General features: G+C 48.2%; 1 protein-coding gene across 14 annotated transcripts in view; it reads right to left on the bottom strand.

The window, feature by feature from the left end:
* Positions 1-229: 229 nt before the first annotated feature.
* PSD3 (pleckstrin and Sec7 domain containing 3) overlaps positions 230-19,755 on the bottom strand; it is a 573,880-nt gene continuing 554,354 nt past the window's right edge. For all 14 annotated transcript variants that reach the window (XM_043454541.1, XM_043454542.1, XM_043454545.1 and 11 more), the window contains one exon: positions 230-8,110. In XM_043454541.1, the coding sequence (XP_043310476.1) occupies positions 7,895-8,110 (216 nt within the window). In that variant the 3' untranslated portion in view covers positions 230-7,894. The remainder of the gene's footprint in view (positions 8,111-19,755) is intronic.

Below are 19,755 nucleotides of genomic sequence, written 5' to 3'. Positions count from 1 at the left end.
ATGAAAGCGGCAGGCTTCTCAGCACACTTTCACAGAGCGCAGCGCGGGTGTGGCAGGGTTAACATTAACAGTCTGAGTTTCTCACCCCTCCGGCCAGCCACCCAGGCCAAAGCTCTCGCGGTGGGGTTGTGGTTGGCTTTTCATGTGACGGGATGTGTCATGTTGTGTTGGTTGTTAAGAGTTATTATTCTAGCCGCTTACTAAATAAGCAAATAACGTTCCTCCAAAATGACGGAAATCGGTTGGATTTATTTCTTTCTAAAGTTTGTACATTTACATATATCATATACATATTTTAAATCCTTCGCTACTTTGCATGATTTCTATTACATAAAAACCATTTAAATGCAATAAATTCTGTTGTTGTAAAACAACAAATTATCTCCAACTTATAAAAACACAGGAACAGTTATATTCATGAACATTTACACAGGAGAGAAATGTACTCTATACATCACAGCTTCTATACACATCAGGTGACTCACTGGTCTGCATGGTTTAGCTTTACCTCAACAACAGTGAAATAGGGCAATATTTATATACAACTATTTTAATAAAAAATAAAGCGATTGTAAAATGTAAACTTAATTTTCAAAATATTCTTCCAACACTTTAACAACATCCACAGAAATGACTGTTCCCCTCAAAAGGTGACCACCACCAACGCCGCGCTTCTCGGGGAGACGGCGCGTCTCGAGGCTGGTGGGTGACCAGGAACAGGTTTCCTAAAGGGGTCGGTACCACGAGCTCGCCCGAGTCTGCCAGGGTGACAGTCTGGCCGCTGAAATGGAGTAGGCTGCGATTTGGTCACCACTTTTCACAATGTGCAGGGACCTATGGCATCAGGACCGCAACGAAGCTGAAGGGACTGGGGAGGAAACCCTGAAGGCAAAGGCAGGATCTGAGCCCCAGTAAACATAACCCGATTCATAGGCTGGCAAAGTTCAAGGCTCGTTTTAAGTGGTAAAGGCTGCACACCACCGCCCTTCCGCCTGCCCTGCAGGAAGCAGGGCTGCGGTGCCAGCTCTCCGCTTTTGTCAATTCCGCTCTGGAAACAGCCTCCGAGAACCCCGGGCGAAGAGAACGCGGGAGGACCGTGCTGGGGCCTTTGCCCGGCAGCTCTCACAGGGTCCCAGCGGGACCTGCCACAGAGGGCTGCCTCCCTTGACCCCTCCACGGAAATGAAAGCTTATCCGCTTCCAGAAACCCGGGTGCAAAGGCAAAGATATCATCCATCCCCTGGTTACAGGCCAAAGTGCCACCTTGCTTCTCGCCAAGACAAAGGACACGGTCTTGGCTTCGGTCATGTGTCACCGCGGGGACTCGGGCACCCTCAGCGGGGTCGGCTGGGAGGACAGCTGGGTCCCTGCAGCCTGGGAAGGTGCCCGTGGACCAGCCCTGGGCTCCCAGGAGCCCCTCTTTGCAGAGAGTCACCTGCCAGCCTCCACGGGGTCCGAGCAGGAGCCAGGCCCCAGTGGGACCTGAACCGAGCTTGTGCCAGGGGCTCCCGGAGGGCAATTCCAGAATTCTCCCTGGTAACCAGCATTTTCCAGGAATTGACACTAAAGTGCTTTTTCTTTTATAACACTGTTGGTGAAAGCTGAGCCTCTAGCCTGCAAAGAGAAAGCTGTCACAGCCAGGCTCCTCCCGCATCCAGCCCCTCTGCCCAGCTCAGGGGCCGCAGAGGGCTGTGTTCCTCCCCGTGAGCCCCTCACAAAGGAACCAGCTACCGAGCAGCCGCCCCGCCACCCAGGACGCTGGGGAGCAGAGGGCCCCCACCTGCCAGCCAGCCCCTCCCCACACAGCGTCTCTCCAAGTCCTGCCAGCCCTGGGGGGCCTGCAGGCCACGGCCACTTCGGTCCATACCCGAAGCACCGCTCCGGGACTCTCATCTCAAGTTTACATGACTCGGGACACTCACTGTGTACACATGTGCACGCGTGTGTACACATGCCGGAGGCCCCCGTGTACCAGAGCCCTCGGGGCAGAGGACAGGCCACAGCGGGTCTCCCCCCGGCAGAGGCCCGCGGCTCACACCTTCCCCTTTCACTCTTGTTCCTACAACTTAGAAAAGTATCCTAAGGGCATTACAGTCAATGTGCATACTTACTCTCCACACAGGAGATATTATTATCCAGGCCAAAGGGTTACTTGACTTTACATTAAAAGTCCCAACAGTTCAAATGACTAAGACCCCCCCATTAAAATTTTAAAGTTTGCTACTCCTTTTTGTATATGGTTTCTGAATCAAAGGGATGCTTCTGCAAATCACTGGTTCTCAGGAGGAAACACACTCTAGTGGAACAGACCCCGCAGGGACGCAGGGCCAGTGCCCCGCACGTCAAGGACAGATGAGGAAATAGGGTACAACTGCAAAAATAGTTTGAGACTACAGAGTTAACTAAGAAAAGGACTCAAGTGTAACCACCACCACTGAAGTCTGGGGCCGGGGCAGACCTTTCAGCCCACGGCCCCCACGCTCTGACTCGGACCCGCAGGACGACAGGCAAGCGTGTGTAGACAAATGCACTGCACTCAACCACTCACTCACACACACTCAGTTTTGCTTTAAATTACACCAACATGCTGGTTAATGAAGTTTTACTCTCTAGTGATCTATTTATATACCATTAAGATAAGCAGTAAGCTCAGACAACTAAGGCCAGCGGCTCTTCTTTGGGGAGAGGCGGGAAAAGAGACCTAAGTATAAAAATATTAAAGTTTTAACCTGGTCCACAGTCTGTCCTGACATTCTTTTACCTGTGACTTGACACTTAGCTGGTGCAGCCGTAGACCCGGAGGGCAGTCCTGGGTCTCAGGAAGCCTGGCTTACTGCAGGAGTTGGTGATGTTCTTCAAGGTGAAGAGGGTGGGGATGCAGGGGCGGGAGGGTGGTGTGAGCTGCTGTAAAATAGTCACAGGTACGTAAAGGACACGCCGGGCACTTAGCTGATTCTTCTGAAAGCTCTATTTTTCTGGACTAATTACAACAATAAAGAACGTGTGCTCTAAAGCATCACATTTTGTAATAAGCCCCAAATTGTCAGTTTGACTTTAAGTGCTCTTAATACTGAAGTTGCTAAGACTGCACAGTTTGCCTGCGGTTTTTTTGTTTTTTTTTTTCTTTCTTTCTGTATATTTCAAATTATAATGAGCTACCCCCCACCCCAGTATTGTACACAGTACACTGAAATAGTTTAACAAAGTTAGTTCAGAGTCCTTTTTGCTCTGGTGAGTCAAAGCTCAAAGATGAAATTTTCTAGCATAAAATCTTATTATTAAAAAAAATTAATCAAAATATCATTTGAATTTAAGTTTAATAAAACAGTACCACTATATAGACTCTCAAAAAACTGCATTAGATATTCAATCCTATGAGGTTTTTACTTGCTTTTCATATCACACTGGTTAAGGACAAAAATAAATTTGATGTACATACACTGTATACTGATGTACAATCTACACATTGATACATATAGGTACATACAACTATAAATACCCACAATTACGACACGGGCAGGTGACAGGACGCATACTTGTTGATGTCTGACATACTATTAAGATAAACATTCTCCAAGAGCCAGCAACGCTACAGATGTGCACGTAAATCTCAGAGGATGAGCCAGAGACCCAAGAAACCTCCCGTATATACAACTACTTGATCTGTGGTATTGCCGGCCATCGCAGTCAAGCCCACAGACCGCCCTGAAGCGCCACGTCTTTCCTGCCTCTCTCCCTCTGAGGACGCCCTCCCTGCAGGCACTGGCTGCTTGCAGTCCCAGGCGGAGGCGGCCCCCTGGGGCTGTGGGTGCTCTGGGCCCCGGAGGAAAATGGCAACGGCTCTGGACCTCAGTCCTCTGAGAGTGAGACACGGGGGAGAGCAGAGACGGGGCAGAGGCCCCTCATGGCGCCTCCCCCATGAGGCCGTGGGGTTATTCCACAGTGTGAGCCGCTCATCTCTGAGGTCCTCCAGGGGTGACTGCCCGGGGCCGGCTGCTGGCCCGGGAGACAGCCAGCCAGAGAGCTTTGGGACCGGGAATGCGCGGAGGCCCGGCTCCTCACAACGCGGCCTTATCTGTCAGAGGAACTCAGACGCTCCGCGGAGAACCCTCGCCATTAGCCAGGCTAGATGCTAAGCCAGTTCTCGCTGACACTCTGGTTCCCGCCTAACGGTGCTGAGGCAACGACTGCAAAGACTCTGTCGGGTGGAAAGCGAGCGGACCAGGGGCTGACCGCTGGTGCGGCGAGGAAGCTGGCCCCCAGACCGCCCAGCCCCGGCCGGGTCCCCGAGAAGCGCCACTGTGGAGCGCCGGACCCTCAGGACTGAGAAACGCCCTGTAAATTCAGGCTTAGAAAAGCTTAACTGGTGACCACAAGGAAAATCACCAAAAGAATCCAATTCCAGGGACCTAGTAACTAAACCCAAGGACGGGTTCTAAGTAAGACCATGGAGAAGCTTCTCGAAGGTCAACTTTTCCCCAGCTGCCTCTGGTTAGGGGTGAAGGCAGAGAGGAGGTGCAGTGCGCGGCCAAAGCCAGGCCACCGGACGTGAGCGTGGCTCCCTCCTCTCTGTGGCCGGAGCGGGCAGGCCAGGGCCAGCAGGAGGCGCCTTCCCTGCTGGGCAGGTCCCCCCGCTCCAGGCTTGGGGGTCCGGCTTCGGCCACAGGGTGAAACACACCCTCCGGAGGCCGACCCTCAGTTGGCCTTGGGGAGCCGGCTGGATTCTCTCTCCCAGAATCAACTCCTTCACCTCCCTTCAGACTAGGAAACACGCCTCGTGTTCGGAGCGAGGGTCGCAGCTGGAGAAGTACAGAGGGCCCTTCATGGTCGCCAGTCCTCTTTAGCTGAGAGCAACAGAAAAGGTCCGCAGGGCTGCAGTCCCCCAGACGCCTCTCCACATGCTGGTTTCACTGAGGTTAATCAGACGCACAGAGGTGTTGCTTGGTCTAATCAGGCATTACTAAGAGTCAGCAGATGACAGTTTAAAAAAAAAAGCATACTTCAAATGATGTCTGTGGCTGGCAGTAAAATAAGGACTCTGCACCCTAGTAACTAAGTCTTGATTGCTAAAGAGAATTCCTGGCCCTTCCCTGGAAATGTCCACACACGAGGTGGGGGTCCAGCCCGAGACAGCCGCTTCTAAAATAGGCAATTCTGCCACATGACTGTCACCAAGGTATTCTGGTGACTCTCCAGGTTTTCTAGACTAAAAGCTGATGTGAGGTGTATTTCTGTAAAGAGGACCTATTAGATGGAAGGTGACCTCAAGGCTCTGGTGCTAAGGGATGGGTGAGGGGATGGGTGAAGGCTGGGGGCAGGACCTTCAGGAGGAAGCCGGGCCCCCTGTACCGTGATCGGGGAAGCCGGGAAGGGGAAGGATTTCCGCGTCCCCTAACTAGACACCCCAGGGAAGCAGGGGTCACAGAGGAGTCACGGCTGGCTAGGGGCGAGCCTCGCAGCGTCCAGTCACTGGAGAGGCCCTGCCTCCCACAGGACAAGCTCCTGGCCTGCGAGGGGCGCTGCGCCAGCAGTCCAGAGGCCTCGGGGCGGGCGGGGGGTGGCTCTCAGCTCTTGACCTAGCGACGGCAGTCTGGGATCCTGGCCCACAACGTGACCTCTGCGGCTGTTTCCCGGGACAAACTGTGGGAACACGGCACATACGGCAGCTTGCGGAGCGCCCCTCTCAGCGTCTCTCCATCAGCACGTCCAGGAGCTCTGGAGACGGCATCAGCGAGTTATGCAGTGAGTTGCCGATGCTGACCAGGATTTCAGAGCCGTGATGCTGCCTAGACGCCGCAGCAAGTACCATTCCATGTCTGGGACAGACTCTAGGGGACACACACGGAGACACGCGACACACACAGACACACAGACTGGGAGCACACACATTCAAGCCAGCCAAGGATGCTTCTTTCTCTTTAGTGACTGAAGAGATGACGTGGCCTCGGTACCCCGCCCCCTCTGCTTAGGATAAAGATCCAGGCAGAAAACACACACACTGAGGATTCCGATTCTAGGTAGAAAGACTATTTCCTTGTAGAAACCGTGGGTTCAGTCAGAAGCACTACAAAGACAGAACCAGGTACACGGGACATGTTGGTAACTGCCCTGTGTGTTTCTGGGTTTCTTGAAACAAATTCAGTTACTGCCTTTACCTAAACAAGACAAGAGGGTTAGAGGGAGCTCTTCAAAGACGTGGCAAAAATGCCACAAAGCAAGCAGCTATAACCTCAGAGAGGGGCTTCTCTCCTGGGCACCAGCAAACACGGGCGTTTCTGCGGCCGACGGAAGTGCTAATAAATAGTCCTGTGTAAACGCTGGTGCCTCGGGACAAGATACCACCTGAAACTGCAGGGTTCAAAAGCGGGCTTTCTCTGATTCCCTGGAACTGAGCTATCCGCGCAGAGTCCCTGAATCTTTGGTCATAGTACCTTAACCAGTAAACTGAGTGCAACCAGGGCAAATGTCTGTGGGAGAGAAGAATACTCAGTGATTCTATCAGTTCCAAAGTTGTGGAGCTTCTAGGTCTAAGGATCACCAAGTTTTCAAGTTTCAAAATCAGAAACTTCTAACTCAGAGTGGGCTCACTTTTCATCCCTCTCTCCTCCTCAGTAACATACTGTTCTGCTTATCGCCCTGATCTTCAAAGGGACTGTCCCTCGAACAAGCTTATGACTGTTCTGAGCGGAGGCGAAGAAATGCTTTAGAATCAAGGATTTACTCTGGGGACAGTTCAGGGCAGGGGGCAAAGCGGTGGTCACAGAGGCGGAGGCAAGACCAGACCAGGGGACGCTGCGTTCGCCACCGGGAGACAGTCCTCGGCTCTGCAACCGAAATTCCTTCAGATTTTATTCCTTTCAGACTTAACTACGGAGAATCAACATCCTATTGCCAAGGAACTCTAGGGAAAAACTGCGTCTCCCTTTCTTATTTTGCTTTCAGGAGAGAAGGGCTCCATTTTGATATTATTTTGTTGGGAAGACCCCAAATTCTTATAACCAGTCATGCTCATGTATGTAAAAGATTCTAATTCCTGGCTGGCAGGCTGTCCATCGCAGACGGCTCTGGATCCCTCGTCTGGACCCTGCGGGGGTGAGGTAACAATTTCCTGCTGTGGCGGCCCCCAGAGTCCGTTGTCGCCGCTGAGACTCTGTGTTTGGAAAACACAGTGGACCTGCGGCCGTCTTGCCTCAGCCTCTGAGACCCCACTTCCCTCCTCCTTGCTGGGCTGAGACGGAATCCACACTTCCAGTGAGCTAGCGCGCTTCCTGCATTCCCCACCCTGAGGTCCTCGCCCCCCGCACCCCACCCCGTAGGGCCAGACTCAACACCAAGTGCTCAGAGGCCCCGGGGGTCACAGGGCGACGGCGCCTCCCTCGACGGTAACTCTTAAGCGGACTTCTGAGCGTGATTCTGCCTCGGTGACTGGGCAAGGTTTCACAAGAAAAGGCTCTTACCAGCTCTGGCTAGAATTTTCTAAACTACAAAGGTTTGTCCAGTTAAGTGTTTCACAATGGATTCAATGTTTTTTTTTTTTTTTTTTTAAAAAAAAGTGTAACAGCTGATTTGAGAATACACAAAACAAGTGAGCAGAGTGCAAAGGAGAGAAACCGGAGGAGAAGTAACACAATCCATCTGAAATCGTGCTCCCCCTGCCCCCCCACAAAAGGTGCATTAGTCATCAGGTAGCAAAAGTCATCAAAGCAAAGAAATCAAGAGCAAAGAGATGACCTGTACAGAAACTAACAAAAGTATACAATGGGAAAGGTCACTAATGCACCATTTTAGTCACAGACATTATTTTTTTTTTTTAATATATTCACGGATTTACCAGAAAGATCTTGAAAACCTCTTGTTTTGCTTCACGACCAGCACTTCCTGGCCACAGATGGATCCTAAGTGACTTTCTGCTTAATGCTCGGCGTTCCAGGCCGGTGGTCTTTCCTCTCCGACACGTTGCGCTTGACCTTGGCGGTGACCGGAGACGTGTCTGGGTTCAGCGAGGGGCTGGAGTGCGACTTCTTCAGGCCCGCGGGGCCCCCCCCGCCGCCGCTCAGGAGTTCCAGGCCCCCCTCTTTCAGGAGGCGGACGTACATCTCGTAGCGGGTTTTCTGCGGGGAGTCAGAGAAGACAGAGGGGTCAGGACACTGTCACAGTGCAAGGCACCAGCCAGCCCGCGGCCCAGGGAAGGCCTGGCTCTCGGGAGACTGACCGAGGAGCTCACGGATTCACGGAGAGAACGCGGGCTCTCCTCTGTTCGCGTTTTTGCGGGAATGGTGTGCAGAGGGAGAAAGCGTGCTTCCCGAATGCTCAGCACCAGACAATGTGGGCTCTGGTTTTGGGGACCAGCAGGTGCTCAGGCCTTCAGCCACTGGGGCCACCTCGCAGGCCGTGGCCGAGGCCCCCCCTGAACCTGGGGAGGGGGGTGCTCCGTTCCCCACTCCCAGCTTGAGGAAGCAGTTGGTGATGGACTTACACTCCTGGCCCGACAGGACCACCCACACTTCCTGGAAGCGGCCCTGGTTTCCTGTGACTGCATTTCTAGGATTACCAGCTTCTAAGAGTTGCCTTCTTGTGAAACCTCAAATTATTTCCTAATGCTTTTCTTCATTCTGCACATTTTTTTTTTCATCAATTGTTTGTTGAGTGTCTACTATGTTTTAAATGACTCCTTGATTTTCCTGTCTCCCAGTATCTTTTTCTAAGAATAACTGAGAAGAACACTGTAGAGATTTTTTTTCTCTAACCCTGCTTCTTTTTTTTTTTTAAGTTTGTATCCAAATTACTATACAGAGCTATTTTATTTTTATATATACGCTGCAAATTGTAGAAGGGTCTTGGATTCTCAGTTTGATAGACTGTAGTCCAAATAAGTCTCCCATCACAGTGATTCAACACAGGAAGGATTTGTAGAGGTCTAAAGTATTTTCTTTCTAAACAAAAGAACACACCAGTTATAAATCGTCTCAACAAAGGCAGGCAAAGTCTGTTACAACAAGAAATCTTTCAGAGGTTTGTCAGGTAAGATTGAGATTTGGTATATATATCTCAGTTTTAAGTTAATGATTATGAAGCTGAAGCTACTGGAAGCTACTTTTACAAACTGTTTTGCTCAAAAGTAGGGAAAAGCCACTAGCCTTTAAGCTTGCTCTGGGTTTGGTCAGAGTCCATGTTGGGGTGCCAAGCTTTGGTTGGTGAAGATGACATTTATAATGTGCCCACACGTTAACTGCAGATTATTAATACAAGAATCATATGCAACTGGTACATTATTATCCCTGTTTTATAGTAAAGGAAAGAGAGGCAGCGATAAGTCCAGGAGATAAAGAAGTGAAGCCAGGATCTGGACTCAGGACCCTGACTTTAAAACCCACACTCTGAAGCTGTATCTCCTCCCTGGATATGAAACTACGTGCGTGAGTGTGTACTTTAGGATGACTGCTCGGACACACACGAAGGTCTGGCCAGTCAAAAGCCACTTTCAAACCCCTCCTCTCTTACGTCCCGCCCACTACAAAGGTTGATAAAACCAAACACTTACTCTCCCGGACTCTCTTGCAGCTAAGATGGTCTGTGTGACGCTTTGGCCACGGAGATGTAAGGAGAACGTTCCTGGGGAAGCAACTTGCTTTCTGATAAAGAGGGGCTTTGAGGAGAATCACTGGTGTCAGCCCTTCCCTTGTATTCCTAAAGCTGCAACCCATGACACGGGCAGCAGGCATGATGCAGAGGGGCGGCATCCAAGGCCTGAGGGGAGGCAAAGACAGCGCGAGCCCAGGCTCTTGAGCACAAAGTGGCTGGGCCTAGCTCTCACTGTCCCCGCTACCTCTGACTGTCTTGTTAAGCATGAATCATACATTCCACGATTCATCAGGTAATGGTTTCTTCCCCCCATTTTTTTCTTCCAGTCTCTCAGAGATATAATTGACACATAGCACTGTGTAAGTTCCAGGTGAACATTGTAGTGATATGATGTCTATACATCATGCAAGAGTGATCACAGGAAGTTTGGTGAACATCCATTGTCTCACACAGACACAAAACTAAAGGAGGAGAAGAAAAAAAGATTTTCCTTGAGATGAGCACTCTTAGGATTTACCCTCCTAACAGCTTCAATATACAACATAGAGCAGTGCTATTTTATTTATCATGTGCTTCATTCTATCCTAGCACTTCCTTACTTTGTCACTGGGAGTCTGTACCTTTTGACTGCCTTCATCCCATTTCCCCTCCCCCAACTGATCTCCAGAAAGCTGATCTCTTTTGTTATGAGTTTGTTTATTCATTTGTTTGTTTTCTATGTAGAAATTACCTATAACACGGTTAGCTCCTGTTATACAAACGCAGTGATTCAACATCTCTGTGCATTTCAAAATGATCACCGTGATAAGTCTAGCTACCATCTGTTACTGTGTAAAGATATGACATAATTATTGATGCATTTATTTTGCGGGAAGTCTGTGTCTCTCGATCCCCTCTCCGATTTCTCTCCTTACCCCAGCCCTCTCTCCTCTGTTCTCTGTATCTAAGGCTCTGTTTCTGTGGGTCTGTCCATTCATTGGTTTTGTTTTTTTTTTAGATTCCACTTGTAAGTGAAATCATGTAGTACTTGTCTTTCTGACTTATTTCTCTAAGCATATCATCCTCTTGGTCCATTCATATTGTCAGAAATGGCAGGATTTCACTCTTTTTTATCACTGAGTGGTCTTCCACTGTACATAGACCACATCTGCCTTGTCCATTCATCTGGTGGTGGACTGATGTTGTTTCCATTATCTTGGCAGTTGTAAATAATCCTGCTATGAACAGTGGAGTGTGCTATCTTTTTGAGTTAGTGTTTTCACTTTCTTTGGATATACACCCAGAAGTGGGAGTTGGATCACGTGGTAGTTTCTATTTTAAGTTTTTTGAGGACTGCCCTACGTTTTCCACAGTGGCTGCATTCATTGTTTTTAATGGAAGTATAGTTGATTTACAATCTTGTGTGTATTTAAGGTCAATAGCAAAGTGATTCCGTTTCATATAAATATTTTATATAAACCTTTATATGAGTGAAGGTCGCTCAGTCGTGTCTGACTCTTTGTGACCCCATAGACTATACAGTCCATGGAATTCTCCAGGCCAGAATACTGGAGTGGGCAGCCTTTTCCTTCTCCAGGGGATCTTCCCAACCCAGGGATGGAACCCTGGTCTCCCACATTGCAGGTGGATTCTTTACCAGCTGAGCCACCAGGGAAGTCCAAGAATACTGGAGAGGGTAGCTTATGCCTTCTCCAGTGGATCTTCCCAACCCAGGAATCAAACTGGATCTCCTGCATTGCAGGCAGATTTTTTACCAACTGAGCTATGATTATATAAGTTTTACCAAAATATCTATATATATTTATCTAAATATCTATACTTACCTAAATATATTTATATAAACATCTTTTTCTTTATAGGTAATTGCAAGATACTGAATACAGTTCCCTGTGCTATGCAATAGGTCCTTACTGTTTGTCCATTTTACATCCAGTAGTGTGTGCCTGTTAGACCCAAACTCCTACTTTATGCCTCCCCGCTGGCTGCACCAGTGTATAATCCCACTAACAGCGTAGGAGGGTTCCCTTTGCTCCACATCCTTGCCAACACGTGTTATCTATGTTCTTTTTGATGATGGCCATTCTGACAGGTATGAGGTGTGTCTCACTGTGGTTTCGATTTGCCTTTGCCTGATGATTAGTGATGCTGAGCACCTTTTCAAGTGCATCAGGTACTGCTAATTGCTGATGAAAGCATCACTAATTGATATGTATTCCAATTTTAGTAAAGAAGTAACAAAGGAACAAAATACTACTCTTTCCTCAGAAAGCTACATAAGGGTTTAATAAGGGCATTTGCTAATAAAAATACATCATCAGTACTACACAGTAGTCTATCATCAGTGAAACCTGAATCTATTCATTCCTGGAATTTAGAGAGTTAATCTGTCTCCATGAACTGCTTTGGTGGCAAGATTAAAATGCAAGAAAGAACTACTCCCGATATGAACAAGGTTTAATAAAATGACCTAAAGACAGTTTAAAAATAGATTCAGAAAATCAATGGAAGGCATACTATTTCACAAAGCTAGGGCAATTATACAATCAAAGGGGTATGAAGGACAATTTTCTGAGATGACTTGAAAGGGGACAAAAGGAGAAAAGGTGACTAGGCTATTTTCTACTAGTTTTTAAAGACACTGACACTATTGGGGAAATTCACCTAAAAATACATGAAGAAAAGCCATTTCATCCACTCATTTTACAGCTCCAGCTGCAAAACTCTTGTCCCCAGTAAACTGGACTTCCCTGGTGCCTCAGATGGTAAAGAACCTGCCTGCAAGGCAAGAGATCCAGGTTTGATCCCTGGGTCAGGAAGATCCTCTAGGAAGGGAATGGCTACCCACTCCAGTATTCTTGCCTGGAGAAACCCATGGACAGAGGAGCCTGACGGGCTACAGTCCATGGGGTCGCAAAGAGTCAGGCACGACTGAGCTATTGATATTTTCCTTTCCTTCCAGTAAATTACATAAGTGGGTCAATCAGCAAACAAAAGGCGGAGCACAGAGGGGGGGCACTGCAGCATCACCAGATGAGAAGGGGAGAGAAAGCAGAGGGGAGCGTGAGAGGGGCCGGGAGCAGGACTGCGCGACGCCGGGAGGAATGAGAAGAAACACCGTGGGTTTGTTTAGGCACCTCCAGCGGCCGTGCGCCGTGTCTGAGGTAAGCGGGCTCACAGGAGAGAGGCTGCTAAACGCAGTAGCACGGCTTTGCTTTCTACCAGTATCTGCGGCCAAGTCAAATGCTCTTCAAAGTATTTTAGGAAAACTTACCTTTAATCTCAGGACTCTCCAGGACTACTCAAAGGACTGTAACCCACATTCTCCCGGGATTACAGACTCACCGAATTTGAGAACCTCTATTCAGAGGCTTTGGGGCCACAGAGAGATTGCCTCTGAGCCAAGACGGGGAGCTGAAGGCAGGCCAGGCACGGAGGGGCAGGGCCGCCCTTGAAGCCCTGCTCCACGCCTGCTCCCGGCTTCTCCCTCTGGGCGGGAAACGCAGATGTCTTCCCGACAATGCAGCCACGTGGCATCTCTGGGAGGGTTGATGTCCTTTCTTCCTTTCAGAGAAGATGTGACTCCTTTTCCTGAGACCAATCCTGACATTTTTTCAGGTTGGAGCTGGTGTGTAGGGAAAAGCAGCAGGAAGTGTGTTTGTCAACCACTCTTCAACCTGCTGCGCCGGCTCAGAGATTGAAAACTCGAGGGGTCACTTTCCAGGGGTCAGTCTCGGCCAGAGGAGCTGCTAGAGGATGGCACAGCCTCCTCCTTCAGCCAACAGGGCTGCGCTTCTCCCTGAGGGCCTGGAGTTCTAGCCTAGCCCCAGGACAGGAATCGTGGTCTAACCCGGACAGTTAGACCCAACTCTAACTAACCCAACTCTCACCCACCTGACGGTCAGCCTTGCAGCCCCGTGCCGAGACCCGGCCAATGACACACAAGGGGAGTGGGCGAGGGTGCTTCTGCGGAGGCAGCTTTTGGGGCTCTGATAAAGGTCGGAGACGACACGTTCAGAGCTACAGCAGGCACTTTGAAACCACGAAACGATAAGCATGAAAACAAAAAGTCAGTGTGCTAAGGAAAGCAAATCAGGAGTTTAGAAAGGTCAAACATTTTGGTGGCAACTCTCAAGCAGCCAGTGACCATCCACTTCCGGTTTTCTTAAGTGAGATAAAAAGAATGTTTAGACTGTTTAAATAATCAGTCAAGTTTTCTATTATTTACTGACAAATAAAATGGTCAACACTCAGCTTGGACTCACTCATAGAAACAATATCCCATTTGACTGACAAGGGCTTAATTTCCAAAACAGACAAATAGTTCATACAACTCAATAATAATAATAAAAAAACAACCCAACCAAACAATAGGCAGAAGACCTAAACAGACATTTCACCAAAGATGACATATGGATGGCCAACAAGCATATGAAAAGATGACCAAAACTGCTAATTATTAGAGAAATGCAAATCAAAACTACGATGACGCATCACCTCACACTGGTAAACATGGCCACCATTAAAAGTCTACAAATAATAAATGCTGGAGAGCGTGTGGAGACAAAGGAGCACTCCTACACTGCTGGTGGGAAGGTAAGCTGGCACAGCCACAGTGGAGAAGAGTATGGAGCTTCCTTAAAAAATTAAAAACTGAGTCACTATATGGTCCAGTGATCCTACTCCTGGGCATATATCCAGGCAAAACTTGAACTGAAAAAGATGCATGCACCCCAGTGCATCACTATTTACAACAGCTAAGGCAAGGAAGCAACTTAAGTGTGCCTCAATAGATGAACGGATAAAAAAGATATGGGGACACACACTGCAGTATTACTCAGCCGAACAAAAGAATGAAATAATGCTATTACATGATATCAGATATATATGGTATCTAAAGTATGATACAAATGAACTTAGTTATAAATCAGAAACAGACTCACAGAAATAGAAACCAAATTTATAGTTACCAAATTGGGAGGCTATATTAGGATGCTGGGATTATCAGATACTATATATATAATAGATAAACAACAAGGACCTATTGCATAGCACAGGGAACTATATTCAATACCCTATGATAAACCATAATGGAAAAGAATATGAAAAAGAAAGTATATATATTTATAACTGAATCACTTTGCTATATACCAGAAATGGATACATTGCACATCAACTGTACTTCAATATAAAACAATATCCCAGATGAGCTGTGTATACACTTCCTGTCATAATTTTATTTAGGAAAAGATACACTTAATTAATAGGCTTTGGTATAATGTAGTTTTGTTGGGTTTCCTCTGAATGTTCAACAAATTATTGATGGATGTTAGTCCACTCTAAGCCATACTGTGGTCACATAATAAGTACTAAGCCATTGACTATTTTATTATTTCAGTGAATAGTTTTATACCAGTGGCTTACTCTCCATGGTGCTGAAGCAGGGGTCTCTAGGTCTTCCGCTATAGCGTGGAGGATATCGATACTATAAGAGTTAACTGACCAGCACTTATACTAGAGCAGTTTCTGGGTCTGGGTAATGGTTAGTTAGTACCCCAGTGATGACCAGGGGAGCGGCGTAGAGATGGGTCTACAGCCCGAGGAAGGAAGCTTGACAATAAAAACTCTGCTCCTTGATTCCGCTTTCTCCAGTGGCTCTCCTGTCCCCCTGTCTTCAGGATAAATTCAGAATCGCACCATTTCTCTGCTTCCACCACTTCCAGTCTGGACCAAGCACCACCATCTCGTGCCTGGGGTGCTGCGACAGCCGTCTCTCTGCCCCTGCCCCTCTCTGCCCCCCCCCCCCAACCCCCGGCAAACTCTTCTCGAAAGCCAGTCATGGGCTAAACTGTAGGCTAGAATGTGTCCTCTCTGCTCAAAATTCTCCAATGGCTTCTCATCCTTAAAAATGCTTCCGACCCCCAAACTCTCACACTGGCCTAGAAGACCTCCACCAGTGCCGACCCCCCGCCCCTCCATCCGTCTGGGGTCTTGTGCCCTCCTCCCCAGGAACACAGTGCACAGATCACCCGCCTCCTGACTGTCCTTGAACACAGCAGACACACTCCTGCTCCAGGCCTCTGGTACCTTCTTCTGCCCGAGAAGCACGGCCCCCAGGAGCCCACAGGGCATAGTCCCTGGCCTCCTCACCCCCTTCCACTTTACTCAAACGTCTCCTTTACATGGGGGCCTTCCCTGGCCACCCAGACCGAAAACGGCCCCATCTGCTCTGATCACCAGTCACTGAATTATTCTTCTCCTTGGCCTTCTCATCATGAGCCTCAGAGTTTGCTTATGAAACGACCTTGTCTCTCTCTCCCCTGCCAATCCTAGAAGGCAGTCACACGGGGGCAAGGACTTGGCTTTTGTCTGTTAATGCATCCGCAGCACAGAGAACAAACACATGGGACACATGGAGTACACGCCTGGTGAGTGGACACGTGGAAAGAAGGAACAAAGGGGAAAAGAACACTTCTCACATCCAACGAAAACATCCTCAACTCTCAGTGTGGCAAACTCCAGAAAAACAAAACCATGGATACAGACGCCAGATGAGCCCTGTGTCGGCTGCCTCTGGGGTCACTCTCTCAGCTCCAGGGTTCCCCACTCCCATATTTTCTGTCAACATGCTCTGGTCTGGCCCTGAGTGAGACCACTCAGCAAAGATCCGTCTGTGCCCTCATCCACGCGTGTCAGCCACCGCTGTCAGGGCGTCCCCCACGCAAAACTGCAGGGTGGGCTGAGGCTGCTCCTTAAGGCTGGGGCTCGCTCTCTACAGACAAAGAAAAGCCGCTTACACCACACCGCTGGTGGCTCAGCGGTCAAGAATCCACCTGCAACACAGGAGACGTGGATTCAGTCCCGAGTCCAGGAAGATCGCAGCTGCTGAGGGACAGCGCAGCCCGTGTGCCTGCCCCAATTACTGAGCCCGTGCTCCAGAGCCCGGGGGCCACGACCACGGAGCTCACGGGCCGGAGAGCCTGGGCTCCGCGGTGAGAGGCCGCCGTGATGGGAAGCCCGCGCTCTGCACCAGGGAGCAGCCCCCGCTCGCGGCACCCGGAGAAAACCCTGTGGGCAATTAAGACCCGGCACAGCCAAGCTTTTTTAAAGAAGCGTTGTCCTTGGCCAAAAAGAAAAAACAAACAGAAACTGGACCAGTGTCTGCAGAGCGTGGTGGTGGTTCTTCATCTGGTGGTTACCAGTTCTCATTCTGATAGCCTCTCCATTTACCTTCTAACAAAAGCACCCATTAAAAAGACAAGCGTCTGTCAGTGGTCATTTGTGTGTGAATTCCTTTGCCCGAGGACCCCTGCCTGTGACTTACAGGATCACTTTCACCCTCGGGTAAACCCTTCAACTCTCACCCAAGACTCGGAGCTCTGTGGGTCAGAGCAGCAGTCTCACCAATATTATCATGGGAACGAATCTGCTTCTCAGTTGTGTCCAACTCTTTGTGACCCCACGGACTGTACAGTCCATGGAATTCTCCAGGCCAGAATACTGCAGTGGGTAGCCTTTCCGCCTTCTCCAGGGGACCTTCCCAACCCAGGGATCGAACCCAGGTCTCCCGCATTGCAGGTGGATTCTTTACCTGCTGAACCACCAGAGAAGCTGGCGAAGAATACTGGAGTGGGTAGCCTAGCCCTTCTCCAGGGGATCTTCCTGGTCTAGGAATTGAACCAGGGTCTCCTGCGTTGCAGGCGGATTCTTTAACAGCTTGGCTACAGGGAAGCCCTGGGTTCGATCCCTGGGTTGGGAAGATCCCCTGGAGAAGGGAAAGGCTACCCACTCCAGTATTCTGGCCTGGAGAATTCCATGGACTGTATAGTCCATGGGGTCACAAAGAGTCAGACACGACTAAGCGACTTTCACTTTCAATCTGCTGCTGATCATAAACAAATAAAACGAATAAAGTAATAACACTCCGGAGGCATTACACCTTTGCTCTGACGAAAGTGTTCATAACCAGATGGTAAAAAGGGAAGAAGAGACAACAAAAAATTCATTAACTAAAAATGAATGTTTAATTAATACAGTTTCACATCTCAGAGTATCCACTGTGCAAGAGTGGACACAGCTCCAGATGAACCCGGAGACGGGCTGCAGAGAGCAGGTCTGTGGGAAGCGAGCAGGCAGTGACAGGAGCTGTCTCGGGGTCAGGATGGCACGGATCCACTTCCCCAAACCCTTGCTCGGGCTCATTACATGGCTCTTCTGGGGCATGTCGTTCATGGAAGTACAGAGGGAGTCTGGGAATGCCAGGTGTCTCGGGGACAACTGCTGCCTTTGGTCACCTTCTTAAAGGTTTTGCTGTGGTCTCTGTGGATTCCTTCTCAGATCAGTTCTTAAAAATCTAGGAGCTATGTGCTTCAGCTTCCTTGCTCAGGCGTCTCCAACAGTCTGAGCGGATTTCTAGCAGGATAGCTATGTGAGCTGGTCCCACTATCAGAAAACTTGAGATGTGACTTGACCAAATCCAAGTTCAGTGGCTACTCTCTTCAGAGAAGCACCTGAACACTTTCTGAGGCCTTGTCCATTCAGCAAGCTCTTGCCCTTAATTTCCTTCTTAAGATTTGCTCTTTCCTTGAAGCTTTCCCTGATCACCAAGAGCCAAAGACAATTCAAATGCTAAACAGCTTCTTTCTTTCTTAAAATCAAGTTCTTTCTTCACTCGGAACCTCCTTACTACATTTTGTGCAATGTGAATTTATTAAGTTGGTCTTCAATCACCTGTAAGAATACTTCTCAAACAGGTAGGAAACATATCCTTTTCACTAGCAGCAATGCCTACTAGAGGGGAATGAAAAATACAGTGTCTAAGGCCACACAAGTTATGGCTTAGGTTAAATGTTAAGTGTCAAATATATATATATATATGTGTGTGTGTGTGTGTGTGTGTGTGTATGTGTGTAACATTATTATTTGAAAAGAAGTTTAACCACATCTACATATAAACGTACATGCATCTGATTGAGCAGTTTCTTTTCTTCTGAACTGTGCATATCATTTTTCATTTCATTTAATATAACACTATCTCCTTTTGACCTCTGGTATGTGAATACAATAGTAACAGGCTAAATGAAAACTGTGATGGCAATCCTAACTTAGGCACTGCCATCAGTATTCAGACCTCGCTCCAGCAATCAAACCCTGAATACATTTCCTCCTGACATTTCCCTTTCTCATGAAGGCAGGATGAAAGGCCAGCTTAAGATGAAATGAGAGGAACAGCGATAATGTCATGTACACACAGCAAAACAGTTTCTGCTCCTAGAGCTCCACACTGGAAAACAAAGAAACCAAAGCAATTAAAACAAGCCAAGAGAACAGGGAGCTGCTGAAGGAACTGATTATTCAAATAAAGGCTCTGCATTTTATAGGACAACGCAGAATGGATTTGCAGACTCTCTCCCTAACTTGCTGGCTCACCTTCTACTACCTACTAATTTAAGGAAGCAATACATTCAAAGCAGAGCTTTCTTATAAGTTCTTACCTGAAAGCTCCATAAATAAGTAGGCAGGTATTAATAGACAGGTATTAGTAGGCTCACCTTCTACTACCTACTAATTTAAGGAAGCAATACATTCAAAGCAGAGCTTTCTCATAAGTTCTTACCCGAAAGCTCCGTAAATTAGTAGGCAGGTACTAGTAGACAGGTATTAGTAGGCTCACCTCCTACTACCTATTAATTTAAGGAAGCAATACATTCAAAACAGAGCTTTCTCATAAGTTCTTGCCTGAAAGTTATGCTAGGGCTTATATTTTTAAAAGAAAATTTCAACGTTTTCCCCTCTGCCATTCCCCTATCAAGCTTCTGCATGCAGTGGTAACCCACTGCCAAGACACAGCAAATAGACACATTTTTAGGTTGTATAGCTTGTATTCATGGCTTTCTGGGAAAATGCGAGGCTTTGTGAATTCTACTGTTTCATTTCAGTCTGCCTTCTGGCTTGACTGTTCTGTAAATGGACTTTCTGACTTCAATTAAAAACAAAACTAAAATAAAAAGCTTACTTCTAATAATAATATAAGCCAAAGAGGTAAAAAACAAACAAAAAAAACCCCTAATACAGACAAAAAGCACCGGGACTGTAGAGAGCGTTTGGGGAGTGTCCTGGTCTCCATTCTAAGGCACCTGCTCTCTGCCAGGTGACAGGTGAGACCCAGGCCACTGCC

The sequence above is a fragment of the Cervus canadensis genome, chromosome 31 (genome assembly GCF_019320065.1).
Source record: "Cervus canadensis isolate Bull #8, Minnesota chromosome 31, ASM1932006v1, whole genome shotgun sequence".
NCBI lineage: Eukaryota > Metazoa > Chordata > Mammalia > Artiodactyla > Cervidae > Cervus > Cervus canadensis.
The sequence above is the reverse complement of the archived record's forward strand: the minus strand, read 5'-3'. Positions and strand labels throughout refer to the sequence as shown.